The sequence below is a fragment of the Montipora foliosa genome, chromosome 9 (assembly GCF_036669935.1).
Source record: "Montipora foliosa isolate CH-2021 chromosome 9, ASM3666993v2, whole genome shotgun sequence".
Lineage (NCBI taxonomy): Eukaryota > Metazoa > Cnidaria > Anthozoa > Scleractinia > Acroporidae > Montipora > Montipora foliosa.
In genome coordinates, this window is record NC_090877.1 from 40,950,791 (window position 1) to 40,975,718 (window position 24,928).

General features: G+C 41.2%; 3 protein-coding genes across 3 annotated transcripts; 2 read left to right on the forward strand and 1 right to left on the reverse strand.

Moving 5' to 3' along the window:
• The first annotated feature begins 3,861 nt into the window (after nucleotides 1-3,861).
• LOC137969855 (G patch domain-containing protein 4-like) lies at nucleotides 3,862-9,326 on the forward strand. Its single transcript, XM_068816242.1, has 7 exons — nucleotides 3,862-3,974; nucleotides 4,219-4,292; nucleotides 4,578-4,670; nucleotides 5,735-5,839; nucleotides 6,726-6,802; nucleotides 7,216-7,266; nucleotides 8,332-9,326. The coding sequence occupies exons 1-7, from the start codon at nucleotides 3,899-3,901 to the stop codon at nucleotides 8,570-8,572; spliced, it is 717 nt and encodes a 238-aa protein (XP_068672343.1). The 5' UTR covers nucleotides 3,862-3,898; the 3' UTR covers nucleotides 8,573-9,326.
• Nucleotides 9,327-11,561: 2,235 nt separating this feature from the next.
• On the forward strand, nucleotides 11,562-15,037 carry LOC137969878 (serine/threonine-protein phosphatase 6 regulatory ankyrin repeat subunit B-like). The gene is made up of 2 exons (XM_068816274.1): nucleotides 11,562-11,592; nucleotides 11,710-15,037. Exon 2 carries the CDS (start codon nucleotides 11,751-11,753, stop codon nucleotides 14,475-14,477), a length of 2,727 nt encoding a protein of 908 aa, XP_068672375.1. The 5' UTR covers nucleotides 11,562-11,592; nucleotides 11,710-11,750; the 3' UTR covers nucleotides 14,478-15,037.
• Nucleotides 15,038-16,103: 1,066 nt separating this feature from the next.
• On the reverse strand, nucleotides 16,104-24,704 carry LOC137969613 (cationic amino acid transporter 2-like). Its single transcript, XM_068815923.1, has 4 exons — nucleotides 23,886-24,704; nucleotides 20,977-21,211; nucleotides 18,080-18,717; nucleotides 16,104-17,273 (listed from the first exon to the last, which is right to left on the reverse strand). Exons 1-4 carry the CDS (start codon nucleotides 24,676-24,678, stop codon nucleotides 17,182-17,184), a joined length of 1,758 nt encoding a protein of 585 aa, XP_068672024.1. The 5' UTR covers nucleotides 24,679-24,704; the 3' UTR covers nucleotides 16,104-17,181.
• Nucleotides 24,705-24,928: the final 224 nt, after the last annotated feature.

A 24,928-nucleotide genomic window follows, 5' to 3' on the forward strand; every position in this document is an offset into this window, starting at 1 on the left:
GGAAGACTAAGGCTACAGACATTGAATCGTTCAAGGATGATCTCAGGGAATCGAGGCTATGCCAGAATCCACCCGATGAAATTGCTGATCTTGTTTCCTGTTACGGTTCAACCATGACTAGCCTTTTAGATAAACATGCTCCACTCCAAGAGAAGACTATCACGGTTCGTCCGCAGGTTCCTTCCAGGTTGGTTCAATAACAAAATCAAAGAAGCCAAGCGTTTACGTAGACGGTATGGGAGAATATGGCGAAGGACTGGGCTCGAGTCAGACAGGGTTAATTTCATTAAGGCACGCAATCATACGAATCACGTTATAGAGCAAGCAAGGCGTGACTATTATTTCAACCTTATGAAAACGATTGTAATCAAAGAAAGCTTTTCAAGACGCCCAGTGCACTGCTTGGAGGGTCGTCACAGGAAAAATACCCCAAGCACTCTGACCCTGCTTTGCTTGCTAATGATTTCGGGAGATTCTTTATACAAAAGATCGATGTCACTCGCTCAAAGCTGGATAGAATTGACTCGTTGAATCACCCTCACTATTCGATCGGAAGTAGCATTCAAGAGCATTCGTATGCTGGCACACCCTTCACTAACTTCCAACCTATATCGTCTGAAGGTATCAAAAAGCTTGTGCTGAATGCCCCAAACAAGACCTGCGACAATGACCCCATACCTACCAAGATTGTTAAAGACTGCATTAACGAACTCCTACCGACCATTTCCAACATGGTTAATCTTTCGCTCAGTAGTGGTCACTTTCCGGACATTTGGAAAGAGGGTTCAGTGAGACCAAAGTTAAAGAACATCAACATGGATGTGATAAAGAAAAATTACCGGCCCGTCAGCAATCTTGCATTCCTTTCAAAAATCACTGAAAAGGCAGCTGCACTACAAATCTCCGATCACGTGTCGTCCAATCAGATGCTTCCGGAATTTCAATCAGCCTACCGAAAAGATCACAGTACGGAACCTGCCTTACTGCGCATGCGCAACGACATACTCGTCAACATCGTCAACATGAACAAACAACAAGTCACATTACTAGCGTTCGCGCTATTTTCGACACAGTAAACCATAACATATTACTGCGGCGCCTGGAATACAAATTTGAAATTAAAGATCAAGCAATAACGTGGTTCATATCCTATCTGTCGAATAGATCCCAGCGTATTGTAATCGGCAGTGCAAAGTCGGACAATTTTGATTTGAAGTTTGGTGTACCACAGGGCTCCTGTCTCGGCTCAATGCTGTTCTCCCTTTACACCAGTGAGCTATTTGATGTGATTAGCCAACACCTGCCAACAGCGCACAGTTATGCTGATGATACTGGTATCTATCTGGCTTTCAATCCAAATGATGATTCCAATCAAGACGCCGCCATTGCAGCAATGGAAGCGTGCCTCTGTGACATCCGTAACTGGATGATCAATGATAAACTCATGATCAATGATTCCAAGACAGAGTTTATGCTCATTGGGACGAAAGGCGCAGCTACAGAAAACTAAACGCGCTACTCTAACTATTGCTGGTTTTCACTCACGTGATCAACATTCATGCTTTTCAACGAAAACAAAAGGAAGCGTTTGCATAATAATAGAGTTAAATTCCCGGAGGATTTGGTCGGGGCACCAACATGGCCGCCTTTTCTTTGTTTAGGGCACAAACATGGCGGTCGTGACGTCATGTGAAAACCGAGAATTGGCGAATCCATCATCTCTTCGAGCACGGAACCCCTTAGAAACTTATTGGCCTGGTTTGACTGCCATTTCAACCTGAACTTCAACATAACCAAAACGTGTAGGAGTACTTTTTTTCATCTTCACAATATTAGGCGAGTCAGAAAATATCTAAGTATAGAATCTGCCGATAAATTAATCCACGCTTTCATCACAAGCAGATTGGACTATTGTAATTCTCTTTTATACGGACTACCCTACTGCGCTCTCACTAAACTGCAGCGTATTCAAAACGCAGCTGCAAGAGTCCACCACGGTATTGCCATATCACACCTACATTATACAAATTACACTGGCTACCTGTAACGTTTAGAATAGATTATAAGATTATTATAATCACTCACAAAGCAATCCATGGTACAGCTCCTAATTATTTATCATCTCTCGTAAATTTTAAATCTAATTCTTCCTACAGCCTCAGATCAAATAACAAATATCTGCTTTCAAATCCAGATTTCAGGACTCTCCCTACTCTTGGCGATCAAGCCTTTGTGGCCGCCGCGCCAAAACTGTGGAATAATCTTCCGTTAGATTTTAGATGCACTTCAAATGTTAGAGTTTTTAAACGTAATTTGAAGACACATCTTTTTAAAAAAGCTTTTTCTGATATTGTATTGTAATTTATAGGCTAGATAATTATTCATTCGTGTCATTTTGACTTATTTTATATACTGGTAATATATTGTTCTTTTATTGTAAGGCGCATTTGAAAACTGCATAGTTGAATTTGCGCGGTATAAATATATGTTATTATTATTATTATGAGTAACGAGCCACTCTGAAGATCAAAGTAAAGTCCCAATTGATAAATTGCTTTCTCTACTTTTTGATTGGCTGATTCCCATATTGGCCTATTTACCTCAGTGTCCGGTAGCCTCGCAGCTCCTACAAGGTCTCACCTGATTGGAGACCACCCTTGAGGTTTAACAAAAGAACAAATAACAGAAACAATGGAACCTAGAGGATAGAGTTGCAGCCCTTTTGTTTTAGGCCTAGGGTCCATTGTTTCTGTTATTTGTTCTTTTGTTAAACCTCAAGGGTGGTCTCCAATCAGGTGAGACCTTGTAAGAGCTGCGAGGTGACCCTCAGTGTCGGTGGCTAGTGGTGGATATTGACCGAGCTCCATCGTCCATATTAACCCTGTGAGTCAACCCGAGTGTGGACAATGTGCGAGCCAGCGAGGCATGCGAGCAATGGCTGCGAGTCATGCGAGCCAAAATGGCGAATCAACATGCGAATCACAAAGTTATTGAAAGCTAACCGTTTTAAAATGGGTGCTAAGACTTAATAACAGTATATCAGCGCTATTTGAAATGGGTGCTTAAATTTGCATGGCTCGCAGATTGTCCAGCCCCAGTCAGCCCCAGTCAGCCCCTGTCACGCCTCTTTTTCTTTTTAGAAGCACCAGCAAGGGGAGTTTTCGCGGGTGTTCACAATAGCCAGTGATAAGAGACCTATGGACAGCCATTGCTTACGTCACTTGCAGAACACTCAAAACACAAAAGTATTTCAAAATATAGCAGTTCTAAAAAATACAAAAACGCGACACAAGGTTGACTCAAGTGTACAATACGTATGGAAGTTCCGGGTACTGGGCTCCTGTTAAGCTGTTCACCGATATAGGACGTTTTCACCCAACCTCTAGAGACACCAATAACAAAAGAGAAATGTAAGACTTCTGGTGGACGAACAAAAGAAGCTAACGCAGAGATCTTTTGTTTTCGTCCACTAACGTGGCAGCGATGACGTCACATGAAAGCCCCGATTGCAGGGTGGAGCTCTTACTGGGAAGGAGAAGCCATTATAGAAAAAAATATTTTAGTAGTAGATTCTAAATTTCTTATTCGATGGCTTCATAAGCCTTGGGAGAAAAATACTTCATATCTCGCAAAATATCCATTCGTACTGTACGTTAAATCATCCAATAATCCGAACCTCATTATTCATCAGGCTCTGTGAAACCTTGGGGCTCTGTATTTTCTATGGCATGGTTTAAATAGTTTTTCAACAATTTCACGTGTTGTTTCATAGAGTATGAGTTCCTTTACCATGCATAAAACACGCCCTTTTTTCGATTTCCATTGAATGAACTCCTAACCGCGTGACCAGTTGGGTGACCAGGGACCTGGGAGCTTGTGTTGAATTGCGCAACCAAAGATGGCGGACGACACTACCAACAAGAGCAAAGCAGATTTTGCAAAGAATCAACTCGAAAGACACGGCTGGAGTGAAGGTAAATGCCTTCACCATATACATTTAAAGAAAAAATTGCGCTGAATCATATATTCCAAGAAGATATCAAGAATTTCTGGCTTAAAAAGCTTACAATGTTTTCATACAAAGACCGGCTTTCATCTCTAATTTTCACGTGGAGCGGAGAAAGCAAAAATCATGGTTTTTCACAACTTTGATCGATATTGTACGCCACTTTGGTAAACTTCTTATTTACTTCTTTGTTTTCTTCTCTTCATTTGCAGGGAAGGGTTTAGGGAAAGAGGAGCAAGGAATTTCTAAAGCTATCAAAGTTAAAGTTAAAACAGATCTTGCTGGGGTGAGCTTTATTAATATGACATGTTCTTTTAGTTTTGAAGTATTTGCATTGGATGTGAAGTTTGGTTAAAGGTACTTTTTATGTTTGCAATAAAATTATTATCAGAAGAGCGAAGAAGAGATTCCTGCTTTTTCTCACATTATTATGTTTTCTATGAACGAAATGACTGTATATATATGAAGTGAATCACGTAATGTATTGAACTGCGGATATAAAATCAAATCATAGCTGCAAGGATCATAACTTCACTTGATTTTGTTATCTATTGACTGATTGATTTTCTAGGTTGGTTTTGATGCTGGCAGCCAGTTTAGCTTTCAGTGGTGGGATCATGTCTTTAACAAAGCTGCAAAAAGTATTGTGATACAGGAGAGTGAGGTAAGAATTCTTTATTAACCCAACATTGCGTAGAGAATAACCATGATTTTGACCTTGATGACGTCAAGGTCATTGACCGTCGTCCCCAATGGGGAAAAAGATTATTTTTAGAAGCGTGGCATTCAATTCGCGAACCTAATTCCAAATCATATGCAGGTCAGTGAGTGAAACAAATTCTAGCCTCTTATTCTTTGCTTTTTCTCGGAAATGCAGCCACGATTGGTATTTTTGGATTCCCTATAGAATCATGTAACACTTTTAAGTCTATTGATTTATTTGCATATTCATGTAACCATAATTCCACCAATGGCAAAGCTCCTGCATCTCCCACATAAACCACTAACTAAATATATGACTTCAATTCCTTAAGTCGCTGCAACGAAGGGCTAACGCGCGATACAGTTTCTCACAAACCTTTCTTACAGTTGTTAATTTACCTTGATTGGCTAATTTGCCATTGTTGATAAGAGTCAGGCTCACATCAATGTATCACTCAATTGTAATAGCCAATCAGGTATGCTCAATTTGGGAAATAAACCAATCAGATTGCGAAAAAATTATAGACAACCCCTGCTCTTTTTTGGTGCCATGATCTTGGTCATGCTCTGAAATAAACATTTTCTTTGATGTTGAATATTTCAATGGTAAAAAACAAATTAAATGTGGTTCAGCGTTGTCTGTGTAACTCTTAGAGCTTGGACCACTGTTTCATCCGCACTGTGCCATCCTTGCTTTGATCCTGAGTGTAAGTGAAACAGCCAACTAATTCTGGTAATTGGGCTAAAAGATTTCACCAAATTGTAAAAAATATGTAAAAATCAAATGCACAATATCTGTGAACCCAGGGGGGTGGGGGGGGGGGTAGTTTATGCATTTAGGTGTTGTAACCACTTTAAACCAGTCTAGATTGAATGTTTTCAATTTCTTACTCGTGGATGTGGTTGTTAATGAATAAATTATGTTGAAGGAAGCAAGATTTCTTGTCATTTTGGCTCTTTAACCATAGATATGGGATATGATGCGGTTTGCAATAATTATTACAGTAACTATTGATTTATTTATAGGAAGGAGTGGAGGTAGTTAAATCAAGCAGAGCCTCATGTGATATAAGCAACAAAAGACCTAACAAGAACAGTGGCAAACCACTGCTCTATGGGAGATTTGTTAAGGTAAAAAAGATAAGCTATTGTTCTTTAAGGTTATTGCAACATTCTTTTTTGTTGTCAGAAAAAGGTTGACAGGAGCATTTTTGATCTTAGAATGTACCAGTATTTCAAAGTTGTCTGAAAGTTTGCTCATTAGTTAGGGAATAGTGGGTAAATACTTGACCTATAGACTCTTAAACCGCCCCCAGTGGACAAGTGAAATTGTCTGGCATTAGACAGAGTAAAATCTATTCAGTCTCACTCCTACAGTACAGTAGGAGTCAGTTGGTTAACACTGTTTTATAAGTTCTGCACAACCAACTTACCCTTTCACTGTGATTCTGTGCATTAAATTGTTGTGAATGAGGATAATACCCATAGCCTGTTATTGTGTGCCCTTGTAGCTCAGTCAGTGGAATACAAAATAATGATCTCATCCAAAGATCAATGGCTTTGGCAGGTACAAAAGTCAGACTGGATCAACTCGGATTGCTCACATTGCATCGCTCACCTCGCATCAAGCGGAAAATGGTTTTATAAACCAAAACTATTCCACATTTGCTCTGATTTCACCAAGGTTACATGTAGCTCAAAGATTAGGGTTATGGTGACTTCTGTTGAGGCCTTAACATTGATCCGAAGTGAGCAATCTGAGTTGATCCAGTCCGACTTCTGTACCTGCCTCTTTGGCTCACTTTTTGTGAACCAATTTCCTTGACTATTTCCAATGTTTAGATTGATTTCCTGGGATTTAAAATTCTACAAATTATGCTTCTCATAGTTGTTGCGATATAAACCCTTGCTTTTCTGCCTTTACCAAATTTACTTTTTCACCCCAGGGTCTTGATTCATGTTTGTGTAAATAATAATACAATGGGAAAAATATTAAGCAGTATAAGTATTATTGTAGGCAACTTGCCAATCACAGGATATTGTTCCAGGGAATTCAGATGAAGATTCTGACTTAGAGAAAGATTTTTCACATTTGTAAGTATCTTTAGAAATAAGATTAGACAGTATTTGGCAACATCTTTGCAATTATTAGTCCCATCCACTGACTCTGATGGGATTTCAAGATTCTCTGTTTCATGCCAGCTAAAACAAAGGCAAATATTTTCATACTCACTAAATTATAATGATGGTTTCTTCAAAGGTCTAAATATTCACTTTTCTTGTAGTCTCTGCAACCCAGCCATGACCCCCCAGTCATGGTAATCGTAGAATCTGCCACAAATGATTAGCTGTGAAGAAAGAGATATAAAAAACCCCCTGCTGAATAAGTGATCGCTTTCTTTGTTGGCAAAGCTAAATTGCACCTCACTGCATAGAGACTACAGTAAGAGCTACTGTAAGAGAGTTTTTGTCAAGTATTTTTAGATTGTTTTGTTTACATTTTATAGATTTTCAGATAACGAGCTTTTCCAAGCATGTGGAGGTCGAACAGCACACAAGTAAGAAAAAACTTTCTTGTTAAATGAATTGTGCATGTATTGTTAATTGTAGGACAATCTTCAAGTGTTTTTTTTTTCACTATTCCCTCACGTTTAAAATATCCTCATATTGTCTCTGGTGCAGGCAGTACCAAAACCAGTTAATAGTCACACCCTGGATTGGGTTTATCTGGCTTGGAAAAGGAAAAGGCAAATCGCCAAATACCGAAGACACCATAAACCTAAGTTCATTAAGCCATTTTATTATATCTCTCAGATAGTACGCGCGCTGTAATTGGCTAAATTAGCGGGCCGTATTCTACATTATTATATGGCTCTGTCTCACAAGGACTAGGAACTACCAAATTGACGAATTTGATTGGCTGAAATCGATATTGACCGCGGTCTAGATTTTCCCATCTAGACCGGCATTTAGACCGGTAATGTTTTGCGGTGAAAAGATGCAAACTAAAATGCAAAAATATTGAGTATTTTCTTCTACCAATATTTATTTATGGAAGTGCCAAACAGCATGATGACAAAAGAGAGGATGACGAGCAAACTTTGACAGAATTAAGTTCAGCTCATCGCCATTCATCGCCGTTCGCAAGCAAAATGTCAGTTAGTACAAACCAGTTACATTAAACGAATTAAATTGTTCTTGTTTGCCATATAATAAACATCTTATTAACCGAGCTTAGTCAGTCTGTATGGGAGAATCTTAACCTCGGTCGTGTGTACAGACCTCACTGCGTTCGGTCTGTACTCACGACCTCGGTCAAGATTCTCCCATACAGACCTCCTTCTCGGTTAATAAGAGCTAAGTACGGCCCGCTGTACAGCCCACTAAATTTAAAATTTCGACAAAACATCATCTAGCGAGTTTTTCATGTCATTTCTGTTGCATAAACTTGTACTGAAAACTGTTTGAATCTTGCAAGCAACTATTTCAAACTTAAATCAACGGGAAAAAACGGGGATCCGTAACTTACAGTACGGACCGAGAAAACGAGGTTAGTAAGAGGTATCTCTTTTTCAACTGCTGTAGACCTCATTTTTCTCACTTTCAAATGTTGTTTGTTACAGGGCCGCTCGTCATGGACTTCGTCTGGATGGCAAGCTTCGGCGTGTTGAGGAGCAGGAGAGATTAGGGATTACAGCTGACAAGTCTAGCAAAAAGGAGAAAGACAGGAGAAAACGAAAACGAAAGTACAGAGAACAGCACGGAAGTAGGAAGGAACACAGACACGTGGCGGAAAAGAACCTTTGCGTTGCAGATTTAGGGGAAAAGCGAATGAAAAAGAAAAAGAAGAAAGTAAAGAGTTGACATTTGGGAAAACTGATGTGATCTTCTCCTCAAGGGCTGAACAGTTCCCTACAGGAACATGGCAGGAGATGTGACAGCTGCTTTTTTTTTTGCGAGGTTTTCGACCACTCCATGTATACGTCTAATAGTTGAATGCACTGGAGCTTTGTCGGAGACTGTTGAGCTCAGTCGACTTTATGGAGAATGCTGAAGAAATTGGCGTATTCAGGGGTTATACATTTTTATGAACTTCCTTGGGGCAGCAAGAAATCAAATTAGCACACACTCGACAGAAAGAGCGAGCCTCTTTTCTTCGTGATTCCTAAACGTCTTTTTCATTCAACCATTCTGTAAGGAAGCCGCGGTTTCGTGGAAATCTCGAGAAATTTCAGTGTTGATTCAAACAGTGAATACAAAAAAGGCTGAGACCAAGTTTATTTTAATGGCTTCATCTGAAAGAAAACTTATGTCACCGAACAATCCATGGTTTTCTGCTTTAGCAACACATAAAGGTGTACTTCGCTTAAAGTGAACTAAACTTTTGACAAGGGATATTTCAAAAAAGGGAAGGAATTTAGTTGTTAGACATAAATTTTACCTCGAATTGGGGACAGCTTATAGTAAATACAGAAATGGGTGATATATCTTAAATCCAAAGTTTTTTACGTGTGTTAGAGAGCGAACACCTTTTTTAAAAACTGTTTGTCCTGGCGTAACTCTTTTAATTTGACAGCAACAATTAAATGCCCTTTACAGGCACGGCGGAACGTATTTTGTGTTGTTTGTTTGTTTGTTATTTATTTGTTTAAGCAGGTTGAAGTTTTGGCAGCTATTCAGCTGATGTGGACCTGCTATACCCACCCACTCACCCATATACACACAGAGGACAGCCACAACACCGGGAACTTCATCCCCTACTCTTCTCGAATAGTGCGTGGGTTGGGAGGGGAGGGAGGGCTAACAAGCAACCTACCTAAGACGCTACCTTGTAGGGGGTTCTGGGGGAATTCTCCGCCAGAAAATGTTGAAATCTTGAAGCTCAGAAATGCTACTTTCAGCATTCTCGGCGAGATATCAAAAAATAAACGTGGATCAACCGTAAAAACCGTTTTAAAAATTTTATTTTTTGCTTGAGAGACAAAATTATTGATCTGTGCTTTTTGATTGGTTAATTTGATTTTGATGACGATTATCAAATTCCAATGATGCATGAGCGGTGTGCGGATCATCTGGCAATAACAAAAACCTGAGCGAAGCTTGAAAATCGAGCAGGATTTGACGTTGCAGAGCCGTGTAAATGCGATGATTTTTGGATCGATGCTAGCAAAAGTAGCGATTTTCCACGTGCCCAAGGCTGGGAGGCGAGCGACCTTTGGAAGTAGGAGAAATTCGGCTAAATTCTGGAGGCACTCGGCCGTGAACGGTCTTGGAAGTTGCACGCCTTGTCTATTCACAGGAGGCCCATACAATCTGTTTGTGTAGCCGATTGTTATTTTATAGTAAATGTACTGTATTTACCATTTGCCTCACCTATATAGCGATATATCGCGAACTATGTATATAAATCAGTAATAAGTAAACGTTGAATTACCTTAGCTGTGGTATATAGTCGTCCCTTTGCCTCAAAAGTGGTTTTTTGAGCGATTTTGAATGATTTTGAGTTCGCCGTTGACTGTTACTTTCTATGGGTGACCCGAAAACACTGACCCCGGTCCATGGACCCCTCTACCGACTGGGTCCACGGACTGCCTTACGGACCGGTCCACGGACTACCCTTACGGACCCCCTATACGGACCACCCTAAAACAAAATAGAAATGAAAATAAACATTAACTTACCAGTTGTCTGGATAGACCACTCGTGTCGCTCGTGTCGGCGAAATCTCAATCGTAACGCTCCGCAAATTCAACAGACTAAGGCTCAGGCTCGGGTACAAAGTCTATTAATCACATATTGCCCCTTCCTTCGCTGTGGACCGGAATCCTTTGAAAAAGATTGGTAATAAGTAAGTTCTATTTGTATTTTCTTTCTTTCCCTTCGCCATTTTGTTCGGATCATTCTCCCGCGGGTTTGTGCTTCACGATCTCACTGTCCTGAACAAAATGGCGGAAGAACTTAGTTTCGAAGCACTCCGGTCAACAGCGAAGGAAAAGGCAATACCTGAGCCTTAGTCTGATTTGCTGAGCGTAACGGCTAGATTTCACCAGAGAGTGGTCTATCCAGACAACCGGTAGAAACAAATTTTCAGTTGTTATTTCTTTTTAATTCTGTGTTTTATGGGGTGGTCCGTAGAGGGGGTCCGTAGAGATAGTCCGTGGTCCGGTCTGTAAGGCAGTCCATGGACCCGGTCCGTAGGGGGGTCCATGGACCGGGGGTCAGTGTTTTCGGGTTACTGTCGATACGCTCAGGTGAATGTCGAACACAAACCCTTCAAATCACTAAAAGTCGTCGTTGTCAGCCACAAGGATTACCACATACAACACGCCCGCTAAAAATACTTTTATTTTGTTATAGTACGTATTTATTATAGCACTACGAGCTCTTGGATTTTCTCGAAATTATGTGAAAGATATTAACGGTCACACAGTTTGTCCGGGCCACGTGTGGTCTATTGACATTGTATGTGACGACGGGTCGGATTTGAAGAGGAAATCGAAGCGTTCCAAAAAGCCATCAAATCACTCAGGACAACGGAGAAAATAGTAGGTGAGTGAACTTTATTTATCTGGCTGACCATAAAATGAATTTTCGAAAAGAAACATCGCGATTTGAAGTTTTTATGGAACATTTTGCTCGATCAGTTGAATGGGCCGTTACAAATAACGTGACGTCACGCGCTCTCGCATAAGGATGTCTGCCCGTGGTGTTCCAAAACAAAGAAACGGCAGCCAGCCATGTTGGTGTTCCAAACTTGAACTCTATTTTTATGCAAATAGTTTCTTTTGTTTCATCAAATTAGCATTATTTTAGTCACGTGAGTGAAACGCTCTAGAGCACTGAATACAAGGAGGAAGTTTGATGATTTCGCTTTCGTGTCCTCGGTAAGAAATGAAAGAAGACAAAGCTAAGCAACAACCGAATTTTGAGTGAATTTTATGTCGTCAAAGGAGAAGTCGCCGACAACCTTGTAAGGGACATGTGCGAGCTTTTCTTTCTAGCTTTCGCCGCATTTTAGACTTGTTCAGAAGACGTAATCGCTATGGAAAAATATTCTTATTACGACGTATGCCAGGTGTTGGAGAAAGGCACTTTGGAAGAAATACAAAGGCTATGTGGAGAAATTGGACCCAATGCATTTATTAACAAGGACAAATGGACCTTACTGCACGCTGCCTCGATCAGGAGAAGATCAGATATTGTCCAGTTCCTCATAAATTTAGGAAGCAATGTGAACGCCTTAGACAAAGATGAAAAGTCAGCTTTATATTACTGTAAATCCGAAGAGGGAGCAAAAATGCTGATCAGTGCTGGTGCCAATGTGAATCAAGCCAGCATCCTAGGGAAAACACCTTTACATTATGCAAGCATGTCGGACGCCCCTCCGTCGGTGGTAGAAGTAATTTTGCAGTCCGGAGGGCAAATAAATGCTGAAGATAAGTTCGGGGACACACCGTTTTTAAATGCATGCAACATGGCCTTTTCCTGCATAGATGAGGAAGAGTACGAAATGTTCCTGCCAAAGATCGGGCTGCTTGTCAAACACCAAGCCAATATCCACCATAGCAATTTGAAAGGTGAAAATGGCTTGCATATTTGCTGCCAACGCGGATCATATGAAATAGCAGAAATCCTTCTGAAAAGCGGTGTCAGTGTTAATGCTCAGAGCAAAACCGGTCAAACGCCCTTGTTTGTGGCTTGTTCGTGCAAGTACTCTTTGGGGAAAGTTGCGTTTTTAGCCACCATAGAGCTTCTCTTGAAGTACGGTTCAAATCCCACGTTAGCAGATAACCAAGGTTTAACACCGCTGCATAACTTGATGCTGCAATCGCTGGAATCTAGTGTGATGTCCCAAGCTGACATTTTATCCTGCGTGAGCAGTTTAATTAAAAGCGGTGCATCTTTGAACGCGAGGGACAACATGATGCGGACTCCTGTTCATTACGCATGTTTTAGCACCGATTGTTTTCCGAGAAACTGGCCAGATATTTTGAGTGATTTGATGACACGTGGAGGAGATATCAATGCCCAAGATGCGGAAGGTTTCACACCTGTCATGGTTACTGCATCTCATGATCGTGGAAACCCTACGAAACTGGTTACTTGTCCCTGGGATTGCATAGATGGATACGAGAGTATCCTGGAGCAGGTAGATTGGAACTGTGCTAGAAAACAAGGCGTAACACTTGCACACACAGTCCTGGCAAACAAAACACTCAAGGTTGGAGGCTGTCTACCTCCGTGGGATATCGATGCACAAGACGAGTTTTTGTCAACTCCCATGCATTATGCAGAGTTTACAGGAAACACCACAGTAATCAAATACTTGTGGCTGTCATCACAGACTTGTGACTTAACTTTAAGGGATTCTCTGGGTAACAGTGCTATCGATTCTGCAGTGTCTGCTCAGAACCACGAAATGCGGGTTGCACTGCACAATTATTCTGGAAAATCAGTTGTCGAGAAGCAGAGGAGATCACCACTGAATAACTCGTGCAGTCTGTGTGCAAATTTCAATCTGGAAAGCGAAATAGATTCTTGCCGTCCTTTTCAACAGAGAGAAGAACCAATTTCAGCGGACCCGACAAAAATTCAGATCAATATGGTGACGAATGTAGAGGAATATTTGTTGCATATTCTGCACACGCCACGATTAGGGAAAGTTCTCCAAAATGCGGAAGTGGCCCAGATTCAACAGGAAACTGAGACTTTGATCCGCCAAATCCTGCAAAGAGTAGCCAATCGTGATTCGCGTTTTAGGTCAGTCGTTGTATTGCTCTCGGGTAGCGTCCGTGAAAAAACCAAAGCCGGTCTACCTGATGAATATGACTTCATGTGCAATCTTGAATACTTCAGCTCATCGCTTAAAGTAGTTGATGATGGAACTTGCTCTCCGGGCTTTGTGCGTCTCGAACCAATCGATGACAACGCCGTACAGAACATTAGCGAATTTATTGATTCCAATGGCTCTCTTGTACCGTATTTGGTCAGATCTAAATTTGAAGAGCTTGTAAGGCTTGCGATGTTTGACTCTGAATTGTGGAAATCCTGCCGGATCTGCTCGAAGTTCTTACTTCCTTTTTCCGATGAAGGCATTTCACATCCCAAGCCATCGATCATCATCGAACTCTGTTGGAATGGACCTCACAACAAGAACATGGTTTTTTCTGTGGATTTGGTACCAGTCATCGATGTTGGTCCTTTTTGGCCAAAGAATGCAAACTCTTCTAGTCCGGTTTTGGAGGAAGTAGACAAACAATGCTTGTTTGCGATGACGATTCCCCGCTTTGAGCTTGGTGTGTTTGGCAATGAAGTGAGAGTGTCTTTCTCTCTCGTGGAGAGTGCAATATTTGACAGAATTCCTCAAGTCGTCAAGGACGCTTTCATCACTGCCAAAGCCGTTCGTGAAATATGTCCAAGATTTGTTGACAGCGACGCAAGCTACAGCAACTCCTCATTAATACCATCTTATTGGTTGAAAATGGCTTTGTTTCATGAACTGGACAAGCACGGCTTTGACGAGAGTAGCAGCTTGGCCGTATGGGTAATACGAATCTACTACAGAGTTTACAGATATGTGTGTGAAGAAGAAGTGTTTCCATCGTTTTTCATGCCTCAACAAGACTTCATCGCCTTAAAGCTGAAAGGAAGAGACAAGAGTCGGAATCTATCTGAAGTTCAAAAGGAGTTTGACGCTTGTCAGAAATTGTGTCAAATCATTCATCGTCTCTTGTCAAGGGATGAACAAAGACCTCATACCCCGAACTGAGGCATCTACGACGGCGACTCCGTCAAGAACGCCAACCAGCATACAACTTTGGCCAAAAAGAAGATAAATTTACGTGTTCCTTTTCTGACTTCTGTTCATTTCCTTGTCGTTCTCTGTAAATGTGTGACGTGATGACGAAATCTCAAGTTCTGTGGCGGCGAACCTCAAACATTTTTTTAAAAGTTTTTAACACTGTTCTTCGTGATTCAGTCAGTTGAGATAAGTTGATAGCTCGGATAGTATGTATAGGTTGATCGATGAGTAATAATGACGACTAAGTTTGAAAAACGCAAGCTTGCAATTCGTAGAGGTAGTCCGTCCTCATTGGATTCTTGGGCTCAACTGATAAAGAAAATGCATTGTGTGCGCATATTTTAAGGTTTACATGCATGCAAAAGAAGTAGGGGTAGAACATGAACGGAGATGTGTAAAGTGTTGTGAGATATTGTTCTCCAGCTTTAATTCCCGCTAAAAACTCATCGTGGCGACCTTCAGTTTGGAGTGTGAGTAAGAGGGTCTCAATCAATCAATCAAATTTACTAAAACCTTTGTAGAACTTATGGAAACTCCTTAAATATGTACTTATACCAGGAGCCCACCTGGAGCGTGCAACTTCCATACAGCGTCTGTGAAACGGAGTTTTCACAAGTAGGTTTATTTTTAGCCTAGCCCTTCCCGCGAATAAGGTCAAAAAACAAAGGCAGTTCCGGTTCGGTGACCCTATGACGTCAGCTTAATTTCTTGTAATTGGTCATCGGGCTCCTGTGGGAGTTTCATTCGCGGGAAATTCAATCTAAAAATAAATCGGTCTGTGAAAACGCCGTTACACGAACACAGTAGAGTTGTAGGCTCCGGGTCATGGGTTCTTGCTTATACTATATCAATACGCACGAGTGTCCTCCAGCTCTAGTCCTCCAGCGTAAGGAAAGGATCTTAATATTTACTGTTGCTATGGTAAAAAAATTCACTTCCCTTTTTCCTTCAGATTTTGAAAGCGTGTTAGCATGACATCTGACAGGCAAAATTTTGAGCTTCGAATTTTATCCAAAGGCTGTTTTCTTTGAGTGGAAATTTTGAGTTTCACGGTCCGCCACTACTCACGTTCAAGACTGACCGATTGGACCTCAGAGGGTTGGGTATAGGATAAGATGACGTCAAAGACTCACTAGCTGAAAATAGACCATTTTCGAATTCTCACGGCTGGACTGGATCTAGCATGAAATGGAGGCTAATGCGGGCAAATCTTTTCAAATGCAAATTAATTTGCCCGCATTAGCCTCTACTTCATGCTAGATCCAGTCCAACCGTTAGAATACGAAACTGGCCTATTGCATCGCGTAAACGCAGCTTATTATACATGCAAAACACGAGTTAAAAGGTCTGAAAGTTCGAACTCCCGTGCTACATATTAATATTGGCGCCTGCACACGCATTGGATATTTAATTAGTGAGTCTTTGACGTCATCTTATCCTCGATCCACCTCTCTCAAGATTTTAAAGTTCGTAATGGCGGACCATTAATTAGGAAAATTTCAGTCAAAATAAACAGGTATCTTTTTTAACCCTTTCAACGCCAAAAATGCAAATTGACACGAAACCACCGCAACAACAAAACGCCACAGCCACTTAGTTCCATTCTTTATTCATGCTTTATTCATAGACTGGAAGAATACGAAAGAACTTAAGTGCTTTAACTTCGAGGATCAGTCATGTGCACGAGAAGTTGAAGAGACTACTGTCCTGGCATGTGAAAGCCTATGAGCTCCTTTTTTCCCGTTGTTAGCTCGCTTCCCTCAAACACACCCCCTTCCTGCACTGTTGTTGTGATTTACTAAAGTTCACTTTGTCTTTTGTCGTTGGTCGTCACGAAAACAAGGTTTCTGGCAAGCACTGATTCCATCCTTCCATTACGACTTCGATCACGTGAAATGTAAGATTCTTGCATAAAGCCGCTTTTGAAAGTTGAAAGTTTCCGTTGGAACTTACGCTCAACGGCGCCGCGAAACAAGTTTCAACAGGCGTTGCACCGTGTATCATAAAATGGTCGAAACGTGTTCGGATCTCGAATGTTGTTACCAGATTCCCGCGAAACAAGTTGTAACTAGCTCCATGGCTTTGAACGTGAGGGTGCGGACGTTCCGGTTTCTGATTGGCTTACGAGGCATAGCGTAAGAAGACCAAACGAGACCAGTTTACACGGTGTTTTTATCACCCCCTTCAATCGTTGCGACCGTTACAAAAGTAGAAAGCTGTTTTACTTTCGTGAAACTTGTCTCGCAACTCAATTGAAACCGATCAAATTTACTGTAACTTTCACCACAACTGTGGTCGTTCAACAGAGCGAGGCTTTGCGACAAGTGTGCGGGTTCTTTTACGTCCCACAGGATTATGAACATTGAAGGGTTGTGAGACGGGACCTCCGGCTTATCATCATTATCCGAGAAGACTAGAGAGTCTAACCATTTGCAGATGTAATTACAAAGGCAGCACTTTCTCCTCAGTTATTTAAAGACCCTGAGTGTTGGTCCGGCCGGAGTTGAACTCACGACCTCCGGCGTGACAGCCCGGTGCTCAACCAACTGAGCCACCAGTGCGCGCTTACACGGTGCAATGCCTGTTGATACTTCTTTCGCAGCCCCGTTGCACATAAGTTTTAGCTAAAAGTTTTAACGTGTAACAGCGGATTCAGCACCAGCCGGGCTTCTCAGGTCATCTGATTTTTATCTGTCTCTTGGCTTCTTTGTCTTTCGCCCTCTACACTGTTCCTTAGCCCATAAAAGCAATAGATGGACATACCTGAAAATAATAAGGAAATAATAAGGGATTTCTAAAATTGTAATTTAGGCTATCGGCTCTTCCATCCTAAAATTGAAGGGTTTCGCATTTTCATAAAAAATGGTTAAACGACGTTCAAATTTTTCGTTCCAGTCCATTCCACATTCTGTTGACCACCAGGTTCTTGTCAAAATGTGAGTCAAGTGAAGGTGTGCGGGCGTCAAAAAGTTGGCTTGTTTCGCGCGCAGTCCCCTGAAACTCGCGCCCTTAAGTTCGCGCAGAATCACATGACTTTGAAGCGTGTAACTTGCGACTCTTTTCCTTGCAACAAAGCTGAGAATTTTTGGATACCAATTTTATGCCCAAATATGGACAAAAATAAGATCGAACCGGCACTCGCGGGAAAATGCACGAGCTACGTTACATCTAAATAAGGACATTTTTGAAACTCAAAAAAACCCGAGCTCTGAACCTGAGTTAAACGCTTCAAGGTCATGAGCTTCTGGTTTGCGCTGGCTATCGATTATTAAAATAGGAAGCTTAAGCACGCGCGTTTTTGAGAGGCAGGCGGTAACCGGAAGAGAACATTTTGCGAACCAGGACAGTGGTGTCTTCCAGATTTTTATACCAATCATCTCTAATGAAGAAAAGATACTTGACAATGTAAATGTTGTTTGTGTGACGACAAGTTAAAAGGGAAAACAGCTCACTTCCGGTTACCGTCCGCGTCTCAAAAACGCGCGTGCTTAAGCTCCCTACTGGAAGCTCGTGGATGTTTTCATGTGGTCTAGTGGACACTCCGGTCATTGGCTACGTTAGGTACTCACCAATCACCATCCAAACCAAAAACCGTATCCACGTCAAGTACGAGAGATTCAACATCAATAATACGTTGATGAAAACCGTCATAAGAGGAAGAACAGGAACAAATGGGACCGTAAATCGCAGAGGCGTCTTGTTCTGTGGCAGCCATATAAGGAGCAGGGTGCAACCAATCAGGAATAAACTTATCACCGTCAAAAGTAGAATGGCCCACCATTTTGCCACAGAAAGGTGATGGGAGCCCCAGACAATCAAAGCTCCAAGTGCCACAAAACCAATGCTACTTATAATAATGACAACCAACGCTATGGAAGCTGTTCTTTCCGAAGGATGTTGTTCTTCGCGGACTTCTAACAGCGGAGAATCTTCCCTTTGTGTTTCGTTGTCATCCGCTCCGCTTTTGACGCCGGCTTCTGAGTCTAAAATTTCGTCGTCTTGTTTTATGAAACCTACATTTTCTGGGTTGTACCTTAGTACCATGACACAAACGGCGACAATGGTGTAGGCCATTAATGTGCCAATCGCCAGCATCTCTACCAAGTCATGTAGGTCAAAAATGAATGCAAGAATTGCAGAGAACACGGCGGATACCACTATAGCGATCACTGGGGTTTCTGTTCTTGGATTAACCTTTGCAAGAAACCTGGAAAAGGATTGTCATCATTCAGTCCCGGTAATAAAACCTAAGAGCTCAAATACCTCTCTTGGACGCCATTTTAATAATAATAATGATAATAATAATAATAATAATAATAATAATAATAATAATAATAATAATAATAATAATAATAATAATAATAATAATGGCTTCATTACAGTGTTTCCACTGAAAGGTGGCTCTTCATCCGTAAAATTTACAACAATACTAAATAATAATGACCATATAGTGATATTAATAATGTATAAATAATCAAGGATATATACAAATCAAGAAATCAAACGTGCATTTGCCCTATTTATCAGATACTTCCTCACTTGAGTTTTAAAATCACTAAAAACTACAGAGTTCCTTGCAGTAGAGGGTAATGAATTAAAAATATTGGAGGCACTTTCCTGGAAAGTACCCGAGTCAAGGGGTACTTTGAACGTCGTTTCACTCGAAGACCTCAGTATCCGTGTAGGATTGTGAATGTCTAGCTTAAGATAGGACGGCCAGTCATTACAATGCAAAGCTTGCTTTCCTTTAAACATTCTCTTCACGCTCCTTAAGTGATGAGACTTTAAGAAACGGCGACGGTTTCGGCAACAACGACGACACAAAACAAGAATATCATTGGTTTAAAAGATGAGAAATAATCGAGCTTTACGTTTTTTAAAACAATTTTTTTTGCGGTTCTCTCCATAACAGCGACATGAAATCACCAAATTTGAGGTTTTCACGACAACGTTAGCGTACACTGATGTAAAAGCTTTCATTCTCTATTTTACTCTGAAATTGCTCGTACCCAAGTTATTTTAGCATACTCTGCTTACTTTCTACTTGGAATAATCGCGAAAAACTTGCGCTAGTGCAAAGTTATATTTTGAGTTGACGTTTTCATCGACGTGGCTGTCGTAGAACTTTGAGTCCCTATTTATTACAATATATGACGATAAAAAGCCATTTCCGAGTTCATGTCTTCCTCCTCTGCAAAGCGAGTTTAAGTGCGAAGTTTTTGTTATGGTAATTAGTTCTATTTTACAAATGAATGAAAACTAATTTTCGACTCGCTTTGAAGAGGAGGCAGACATGGATTCGGAAATGCCTATTCTTACTTTTAAAACTTTCGGGGAACTGGTAAAGAGTGTGGCATGGTGGAATTGTTTGAGAAGAAGGTATTCATCTTGGATCAAAGAAGCGTGTAAATTAGTAGAAATGCGTTGTTACTACTCACAAAAAAAATTCCATTTCTAAAGCTAAATGCGAGCCTGCAAAAAGCAATATTTTAGTGGGATAAGGCAATTAAAGGAACTAAATGTTATCGAGGTTTTTATTAAAAATATTAATAGGCCTAATTGTTTCTGAATCATGCACAAGTTTCAAGTCTATTCAAGTTAACAGTTAGTTACAGTAATAGTTAAGACTATTATTAGTCGGTTATGATAGTATAATTCTCACAACGCAAGTAGCATAAGAGGCTATTCAAGGCGGCGGAGAGTTCGTGGAGTGTAAGTTCGTTACATACATTATCTTTTAATAGAAAAGAGAACTTATACTGTCACTTTCTGTCTCAGTAGTATAGCGCGTGAATGCGAAGTGAGTTTCGCCTGCTCCGTCATCAGCCTAGGATTTCGTCTCTCCGTCAAAACAGCACAGGCATCCGAAAATCTGCTTTTTTAATGCGTTTTAAGCCTTTAAAAAATGTCCGAAACTGTAAAAAAAGGGTTTATTTTCGGAGAATTACTTGTTGCGGAGACTCTTGCTTTCTTCTTTTAATAAAAAAAAATGATGATAAGCACTTTAAAGGGAGCGGACTGACCATGAATGTCATACGTATAGGTTATTGACCAAGCGTGAGGTCAAGATGGCTGGATATTGGCCAAGTTAATTTTTCCCGTTTTTATGGGCCGAGACAAAGTCGAGGTCCATAAACACGCAAAAAAAGAACTTGGCCAATATCCAGCCATCTTGACCGAACAAGCATGGTCAATAAAGGATTTTTTATAAGGGATAAAACAACAAAAAATGATCTTTGATATTGCGAGACTGAGCGAGAAATCCCGAGCGGGCAGTAAAGCTCTATCTTGCCCGCCCAGGTACTAAGCCAATCACAGCGCGCGATTTGGTTCATCTTGCCCGCTCACGGAGCTAGTCATATAATAAAGTAGATAATTAGCGTATTGGGAAAAAAGAAAATGGTAAGGGAAAAGAATTTGAGTTACTTATTTTCGAAATATTGGTCAATCAAAGATTTGTTCTTACTTGAAAATGAGACCATCGCCGCTCATGGAGAACACCATTCTTGGAAGAGACACGAGTATCCCAAGCAGACTCGATATCAATCCACAAAGGGCTCCGATAGCAATGATATATTTTGCCCACGTTGCACCTCTCAGTGCAAATACTTCGGATAATGCTCCGCCTTCTGGTAGGGTACTGTAGGGCCACATCAAGGTCAGAACAGATGATACGCCGAAATACGCCAAGAAAGAGATTCCTGTCGAGATGAAGTATCGATATCTTACATTTTATGGCAATAACTAACATCGTCTTTGCATGAGAGATTGCAGAGGGTAGTTACATTTTACAGAGAAATGAAATAAAATTCTAAAGAAGAACGACCTTGGACCCTTTACAGTAAAAAGGCCACTCTTATTTGGTGATTCTCCTCAAGTTGTTAGAGTTCTCGGAAAATATATTCTGATTAATGCCCTTCTGTCTTGTTTGAAAAGGCATCTCATTTCTGTGGTAGGAAGGTTGTAGTTGATGTTTTGACAATTAAAAGAATTAACAGCATGGTTCTTCAGTGTGATCTTGTGGCAATGCCCGCGAGTCAAGGACAAAAGCCAAATTTCCAAACAATTGTTCACGCTATTAATTTAACTGCTCGGATACAGCCAAGAATCCGGAGAGCACAAAAGAAAGGTCAGGTCTGGTCCGACGCACATACAAGTCAGTAGGGTAAACTCAGTAGTTTCTTTATCATTGGTTACTTTTGTTGAGACGAAAGAACCTATTAACCGGCGACATATTGGTGTGCGTGTGTTGCTTACGTTTACGCATGCGTCGCTAGTGAACTCGACTCTTGGCGTTGCCAAGAGGAATTCAAGTATATGGAGTCCTCTCTAAACTTGTCAAGCGATTTTACAACTCAGTCATTTTTTGTACCGAGCTTTGAGTATAAACCACGCAACCACGTATTTTGCAGCATTGTCAATGCGCATCGGATAAAGAAAGTAAAAGGTTGAATTTGTCTACGTTAAAACATAGCCTTGGTACAAGGATTTGATTATTACTAAGGGTGTCATACCGCGGGCAAGTAATCAAGGGCCAAAAGGGTGAAACGCTCTCTTTTCGTAACTGTCACAGAAGGTTCTTATGGCAGTCACGCGGCATGGCACAAGGCAAAAGTGACCTTAACACACAAGAAATATGAAACTATGTTTACGACAAACAGCAAATATTTGTTGCTGTTTCAGATACTCTTTTAATGTTAGCATGTAGCCTGCCATGTGGTTGAACATCTTTCTATTGTCGGTGCAATACAGCACCTGCGACAATTCTGAATTGAAGATCTCATGGGCAAGATTGCCTCTTGCTACAGTAGAGCTACTGCCACACGTGACCAGTATCCGGCGAGACTAAAATGAACTTGAAGATTCCTCCGAACGTTGGTACGATAAATGCAGAATAACTGAACGATAATTCACCAAAAGCTTGAAATAGTTTTTACTTTTCAAGCACTGTTTATTTTATAATGAAACGAAAGTTCATAGCTAACTATTTGCGATATATCAAGGAAATGGGAAATTCATAATCTCGAGAGCAAAGTTCAAAACTGGCACGGAAAATTGAATACTCAGTTTAAATTTCAAAACTACTGGTCACGCGTGATTGTACGTTTTCGGTTAACATTTCTCCAGTCCCTTCGCAACTTATGCGCTCTCAAGTACTGTGAAATGGTCTGAAATTCTTGGTGGTGGTATTGGCGATCACAGGACCTCCAACTCAACAACATTCAGAGTAGTTTTCCAGCCTTTCGATTCTCTAATATACCAGTGGAAAATGTCACGCTTACGCAAAAAAACTTAAAGGTGTCGAAAAGCACTGGCCTTGATAAGATTCCTGCCAAGATCCTCAATTTCGCGTCTAGTATAATTGCTCCATCTTTGACTTTTATATTTAATTTGTCACTTTCCTCTGGAATTTTTATTGATGACTGGAAAAATGCGCGTGTGTGCCCGGTCTATAAAGGCAATGATCTATCTGCCCCCCAACTGAGTAACTCCTTTGTAAAGCTGAATGATACTAACATAAATTGCAATCTTAGGAATATCGAGACTGATCTAGCACTTCCAAGGCCATACACAAATTTTTTGAAGCGCAGCTTTAAGTATAGTGGTGCAATTCTCTGGAATAATCTTTCCTATGAGGCAAAGACGGCAAAATCGCTTTCTGATTTCAAACGCAAAGTTGCCTCCTCGCCCTCCATGCCTTCTACTGGATCGCACTGATTCTATGTAATATACTTCTATTTTAAATATATATATATATATACTTTATTGTAACGTGTTTACCTACGCCCCACCTGGAAACCAGCTTTTGTTGTGTGTGGCTAGCGTAGTGAAATAAAGTTGTATTGTACGTGCGATATGGCAAAGAAGTTTTTGTGATGGTAATTAGTTCTACTTTACATATGAATGAAACCTAATTTTCATAAGAAAAATTTCGCACTTAGACTCGCTTTGAAGAGGAGGCAGACATGAACCCGGAAATGGCCTATTGGGGGAAGGGGAGGGGGGGGGGGGGGTTGGGTGTTGAACCGAGTTGAAGATTTCAATTGCATTGATTATCCTTTTGTACTGATTCACCGAGGCGCGGTGGCCTCATGGTTAGTGTGCTCGACACCGGATCGAGTGGTCTGGGTTCGGGGCCTGGCCGGGGACATTGTGTTGTGTTCTTGGGCAAGACACTTTACTCTCACGGTGCCTCTCTCCTCTCTCAGGTGTATAAATGGGTACCGGCGTAATGCTGGGGGTAATCCTGCGATGGACTAGCATCCCATCCGGGGGGAGTATAAATACTCCTGGTCGCTTCATGCTACGGAAACCGGAGATAAGCGCCGGCCTGATGAGCCTTCTGGCTCGTAAGCAGAGACTTTACTGACTCACCGATGGTTGTGAGAATTGAGATGGGTATGCCTCTGGAAGGATTTTGTGCCTCTTCTCCAGCGGTTGCAATAACATCAAAGCCAACAAAGGAAAAGAAGCATGTTGCTGAGCCAGCCATGACTCCAGAGAATCCATACGGCATGAAATTGTCAGTCCAGTTCCTAGGTTCGGCATAACATGCTCCAACTCCAGTGATGAAAACGATCACGAACAAAGTGAGTCCAGTAAAGAATGACATACACCAGGAAGTTTTCTTAATACCAGCGATCTGAACGATGCTTATTAAAAAAATTGGAACCATGGAAAACAGGTCTGGATATTGGGCAATACCAGTGGTGTGTATCTCACCGAAAGTTGAGAGGGTAAAGTTTTTAATCCTGTCCCCGAAGAGAGAATCAATGTAAGTGCTTGTTGCCCGCGCGAGTGAAGAACAAGCGATGACATATTCTAGAATCATGTTCCAACCAATCACAAAAGCGCAGAGCTCTCCTATCGTCAAATAACTGTAAACATAAGCAGAACCGGCTTTAGGGACGCGGGCACCGAATTCAGCATAGCAGAGCCCTGATAGGATTGACGCTATACCAGCAATCAGAAATGAAATAACAATACTAGGACCAGTGTGTTCGCGGGCGACATCAATTACCACCACGTATATACCCGCTCCAATGGTAGTTCCAATACCTATAGTGGTCAAGTCGAACACCGACAAGCAGCGATTCAATGGTGTTGAAGTCAACCTTCTGCGATCAATGACTTTTTTGCGAGTCAGTGCCTTGGCAAGAGAACTCATCGTGTGGCGGCGACCACTCTCGTTCTGATGCAAAGATCATTCTTATTACCCTATTTCATTGCGCAGTCATGAGTTTTTAGCAAGCAAGTCACGTTGTCGGTTAGCGTAGTTTTTTATCACTATCAGTCAATCAGGCGGTTTATAGCGGCTTTTACTTGAAGCCTCCGTGCTCCGACATTGTATCCCATTCTACTCAATTTCAATTTAGCGTAAATTAACAACTTGTTTGATTTCAGATTATTTATAGTTG

Coding starts and splice junctions, on each gene's coding strand:
- LOC137969855 (XM_068816242.1), top strand. CDS start 3,899: ATGGCGGACGACACTACCAACAAGAGCAAAGCAGATTTTGCAAAGAAT. Junction 4,671..5,734: donor TTGTGATACAGGAGAGTGAG/GTAAGAATTCTT, acceptor ATTTATTTATAG/GAAGGAGTGGAGGTAGTTAA. Junction 6,803..7,215: donor GAGAAAGATTTTTCACATTT/GTAAGTATCTTT, acceptor TACATTTTATAG/ATTTTCAGATAACGAGCTTT.
- LOC137969878 (XM_068816274.1), top strand. CDS start 11,751: ATGGAAAAATATTCTTATTACGACGTATGCCAGGTGTTGGAGAAAGGC.
- LOC137969613 (XM_068815923.1), bottom strand. CDS start 24,678: ATGAGTTCTCTTGCCAAGGCACTGACTCGCAAAAAAGTCATTGATCGC. Junction 18,718..20,976: donor GGCGATGGTCTCATTTTCAA/GTAAGAACAAAT, acceptor ATCCTTTTCCAG/GTTTCTTGCAAAGGTTAATC. Junction 17,274..18,079: donor TTTGGTTTGGATGGTGATTG/GTGAGTACCTAA, acceptor TATTATTTTCAG/GTATGTCCATCTATTGCTTT.